The sequence below is a fragment of the Octopus bimaculoides genome, chromosome 21, assembly GCF_046866305.1.
Source record: "Octopus bimaculoides isolate indiv1 chromosome 21, ASM4686630v1, whole genome shotgun sequence".
Classification (NCBI taxonomy): domain Eukaryota; kingdom Metazoa; phylum Mollusca; class Cephalopoda; order Octopoda; family Octopodidae; genus Octopus; species Octopus bimaculoides.
This window is the reverse complement of record NC_142948.1, coordinates 3785795-3790794: the sequence shown is the minus strand read 5'-3', so window position 1 is coordinate 3790794 and position 5000 is coordinate 3785795. Positions and strand designations below refer to the sequence as shown.

Below are 5000 nucleotides of genomic sequence, written 5' to 3'. Positions count from 1 at the left end.
TCACACACACACACACACACACACACACACACACACACACACACATGTATATATGTGTGTGTGTGTATATATATATATACACACGTGTGTGTGCGTGCGTGCGTGAGAGAGAGAGAGAGAGAGAGAGAGAGAGAGAGAGAGAGAGACAAATTACATACAAATCAGAAGTACCTTTACACTTCTTTTCTTTTTGCATTCTTGAAAGAACAAAAACTCTAATAGGCAAACCAATATAGAAAAATATAAAACATTCTTTAAAAATTCCCTTTTTTGTTTTGTTTTGTTTTGTTGCTTTTGTGTTTTTATTTATTCATTTATTCCATTGTTTTATTTATTTATTTATATATTTTTTTTTTTTTGTAACCTTGCCAAATGTAAGAGAAAGTAGAAGGCATGAGAAAATAAAAAACGTAATCTATATAACATTTGCATTAAATTTATTGGGAATTTGGCTGTGACAAGTTACAATGCATTTCGCTGTAAAACTGCTCCCCAGAGGCACACACTGGAATAAAGCAGGTGTTGGAGAAGTCTTTTTGAATGCTGGAATGGTAGAATTATAAAAAAAAAACTAAAAAAAACAAAAAAAACAAGCCTCCTGTATGTCTTGAAGCATATCAAAATCCTGTTGATTTTTGTAGGTCGAAGATTATAGACATGTGGCATAGGTGTGTGTGCGCGTGTATTCATGTAGCTTTGTGTTTGTGTGGAGATATATAGACACACACACACACATATGCAGTCATATATACATGAGTCTGAATGTATGTGTGTATACATATATATATATATATACTTGTATATCCAGTGTGTGTACTTATACATGTGGGTTTGTGTTTGTGTGTAGATATATGGACATACACACATTTACAGTCACACACACATATATACGCTCATATATCCAGTAGCAAGAGCATTTCCACTGTATGATGACATCAGGTAGCCAATAAATTTGGAAAAGCTTTGCATAGCATTCTACAAGCTTTTTACCTGAATCTTATTCAACTACAACTATATATACATAATATATACACACACACGCATGCATGCATATATGCATGTTGCCACGTGTAATAATGTATATACACATATATGTATACGTTTAAGTGTGTATGCATATTTATGTATATGTATGCATGTATTTATGTACACACATATATATATATATATATATATATATATATATATATATATATAACCCTAACCCTACACTCTCTGAGTGGTTGGCGTTAGGAAGGGCATCCAGCTGTAGAAACTCTGCCAAATTTAGATTGGAGCTTGGTGTTGCCATCCGGTTTCACCAGTCCTCAGTCAAATCGTCCAACCCATGCTAGCATGGAAAGCGGACGTTAAACGATGATGATGATGATGATGATGATATATATATATATATTTATATGTGTGTATGTATACACATATGCACGTGTATGCATATGTCAGTTCGTGTACTGTGACATCCCTGTAGGAGCTCAGCTGCATTCTCCCCACCCCGCCTCCCTATTTTTTCTCAACCCCCAACACCCAACCCCGCCCCGCCCTTAATCCCTCTTTCATTTCATTCTAATTCTTACTTTTATCACTTTCTTTCATCATATCGCTCCTCTTCATCACCGCGCTAAACACACACACATACACACATACATACATAAATAGATATATACATACATAAATATATACACACACACACATGCATATATATGATATCACTCTATTGAATATCACCTTTGGTGTCTTTTTATTAGGTTTTTCTATTTTATCTAATATGATTATATTTTCATTCATGCTTCGCTTCATTTCTTAATCTCTTTCGTTCTCTCCGTTCTTTTATTTCTCTCTTCTTTCTGATTCTCTCACTCTTTCTGTCTCTCTATCTCTCTCTCTCTTTCTTAGTCTATCACTTTCTCACTTCTTTTGTGTTACTTTCTTTGTCAGTTTCCTCTCTCTCTCTCTCTTCCATTCACACCTACAGACTTTACTTTGTTTAACAGCTTCCATAATTTCTTTCTTCTTTCTCACCGTTTCTTTGTCTCTCTCTTTCACTATCTGTCTGTTTGTCTGCATATCTATCTATCTACCTTCCTATCTATCTATTTATTCATATATCTGATTCTCTCTCTCTCTCTCTCTCTCTCTCTCTCTCCGTTTATCTGTATGTTTATTTTTCTGTCTATCAATCTCTGTTTATCTATCCATCTGTTTTTCTCTCTCTCATTATCTATCTTTCCATCTATCTATCTGTCTGTTTGTCGTTCTCTCTACATATAAATCTATCTTGCTTTGTTTATCCCTCTTTCTCTCTCTCTCTCTCTCTCTCTCTCTCTCTCTCTCTCTCTCTATCTATCTATCTATCTATCTGTCTAGCTTCCTCTCTGTCTTTCTATCTATATATCTATCTATCTCTATATACCTCTCACTCTCTTATGTAAATAATTTTATAAACATTGATGTATACATCTTGTACATATATATGTATGTATAACACACACACACACAGATGTATATGTGGGCTGTTAACCTTGCATCTGCATCAATCTTTGCATTTACATTGCACCATTACTCGGTGCACAATGACTGCGTTAAATCGGATTGCATAATTAAATAAAATCACAGAACCCATTAAATGAATTTTAGTGGGGAAATATTCACACCATGGGCCTTAAAGAACTTTTCAAAATATCATATTGATATCCTAGATAGATAGATAGATAGATAGATTGATTGATTTATTGATAGATAGAGATAGAGTGACTGATATATAGATAGATTGATTGACTAATAGATTGATAGATTGACTGATATATAGATAGAATGATTGATAAATAGATAGATAGATGAATATATTTGCATGCCTATATCTGTGTGCATGTGTGTACAGAGAGAGAAAAAGAAAGCTATTTACAAAGATATACTGATGTATACATAATTCATATATATGCATACATACATACATATATATATATATATATATATAAAGAGAGAGAGAGAGAGAGAGAGAGATATGCATATATCTACACACATATGAATAAATATATATAAATGGATAGATATATGTACACACATATATGGTGTGTGTGTGTGTGTAATATATAGCAATACAAGTAATTAATATGAAATATTTATATCTAGGAATTGAGATATCAAAGCAAAAACTCCATCAAAAATACACATACACACATGCAGAGACACACTACATATATATATACTCACACACATGCACTCACACATACATATACACACAAACACACGCTCAGTATACATACATGTATGTATATTTAAATGTTGATAAAATTTAAAGCTTTTTAACTATCAATAAACTCGTAATTCCTGCTATCCCTGAGACATTCAAATAACCATTACTGTAAATGGCGTTTGGCAAAAACCGAAATCTTCCATTGTATAGCATCGGTATTAGTCATTCTCTCTAACTTCCATACAGTTGATGGATTCTTTTAGCATTAACTGCCATACTTACAATTGATTTCCTCCAAAACAAACTAGTTTAATTCGTCAGAATAATGCATGGACCTGTTGCACAGCCATTATTATTGTTGTTGTTGTTGTTGTTGTTATCATTATTATTATTATTATTATTTGAATTGTTATTATGATGGTAGTCTTATTTTTATTGGGTACTTCTCGCTATGCAACTGAGCACAGCTTTGTGTGCCTAGGATATATGTATGCATTGTTTGGTTTGGCATATGTGTTTTATCATCATCATCATCATCATTATTTGTTTGTTATTTCATTTTTTTAAGATTCTTTATTTGAATTTGTGTATTGAAACAAATTTTGTTGTGTCTCAGGAGGGTCATTACACCAATAATGATAATGATAACACACACACAGACAGGTTCAGTTCCATTTCTTTGTTATTAGTCAGTTGGTTAAATATCTAGCCAACAATCTAATCAATCATTTGTTTAATGTGCCAGTAAAACAATCAATCAATCAGTCAAAGTTCTTTTTGCCACTGATTGCAATCTTTGCAATGATCTAGTGACCTCCCCTCTCACCCCCAGGTCTGCAAATTCCATCTAACCCATGCAAGCATGGGAAAATGAATGCTAAAAATGATGATGATGATGATGATGATGATGAATCCAGCAAACATATATAATGAAGATTGATATTGTTTGCTTTTGTCTTATGCATTTTGTGTGTTTTTATTCTATTTGGAAACCCAGTGGTTCACAATTTCAACTCACCATGTGTTTCCCTTTCTTATTATTCTCCTTACAGGCTTCCTGCCACATTCAAACAAGGCAACAAATGTCCTACAATCAGCAACCCCACCACTAAAGACACAAGTCATTTCAATGGCAATGCCAACACAACAACTAATCTCAATAATTCCAGAAATAAGTCTCAGGGTAGCAGCACAGCAGCTTGTGGTACCAATGAAAAGGTACGCTCTCATCTAAACCAACAGAACAACAACCAGCTCTCCTGCAATACAGGTAATACAGCTTTGTTTACCCTCAATCTTTTTTCTTTTCTTTTTTGTTTTCCTTTCCTTTCTTTTACATTCCAGGTAGAATTTTTGGAAATTTGTGAGATGTCTTTTAGGAAGATTTTTGGTCAATATTTTTTTATGGGTACCGGGTGGCAGGGGTGTGTGGGTTTTTGAGTACAGTTTTATGATGTCTTTTAACATCAGACTTTATTGGAGAATTTGCTTTTACAATTCTGTGATGCTTTGTATTCATCAACCACTTAACTGTGAAGTAATGAAAGGACCCTGCATTCTATATTGCACATCTATATTGCACACACACACACATATACATGTGTGTGTGTGTATATATATACGTATACATATATATATATATGTATACATATATATATGTGTATACATACATATATATGTATATATGTATATATATACACACACACATACATAGATACATACTCACATATATACACGCATGCGTATATTTATATGGCTGTGTGTATATATGTGAGTATATACACATATTTAGATACACAGACACAGGCAT

At 33.2% G+C, this 5000-nt stretch overlaps 1 protein-coding gene across 32 annotated transcripts in view; it reads left to right on the top strand.

Moving 5' to 3' along the window:
• LOC106875065 (neuron navigator 2) overlaps positions 1–5000 on the top strand; it is a 1326672-nt gene that overhangs the window by 887286 nt on the left and 434386 nt on the right. For all 32 annotated transcript variants that reach the window (XM_089339295.1, XM_089339289.1, XM_089339294.1 and 29 more), the window contains one exon: positions 4243–4460. In XM_089339295.1, the coding sequence (XP_089195421.1) occupies positions 4243–4460 (218 nt within the window). The remainder of the gene's footprint in view (positions 1–4242; positions 4461–5000) is intronic.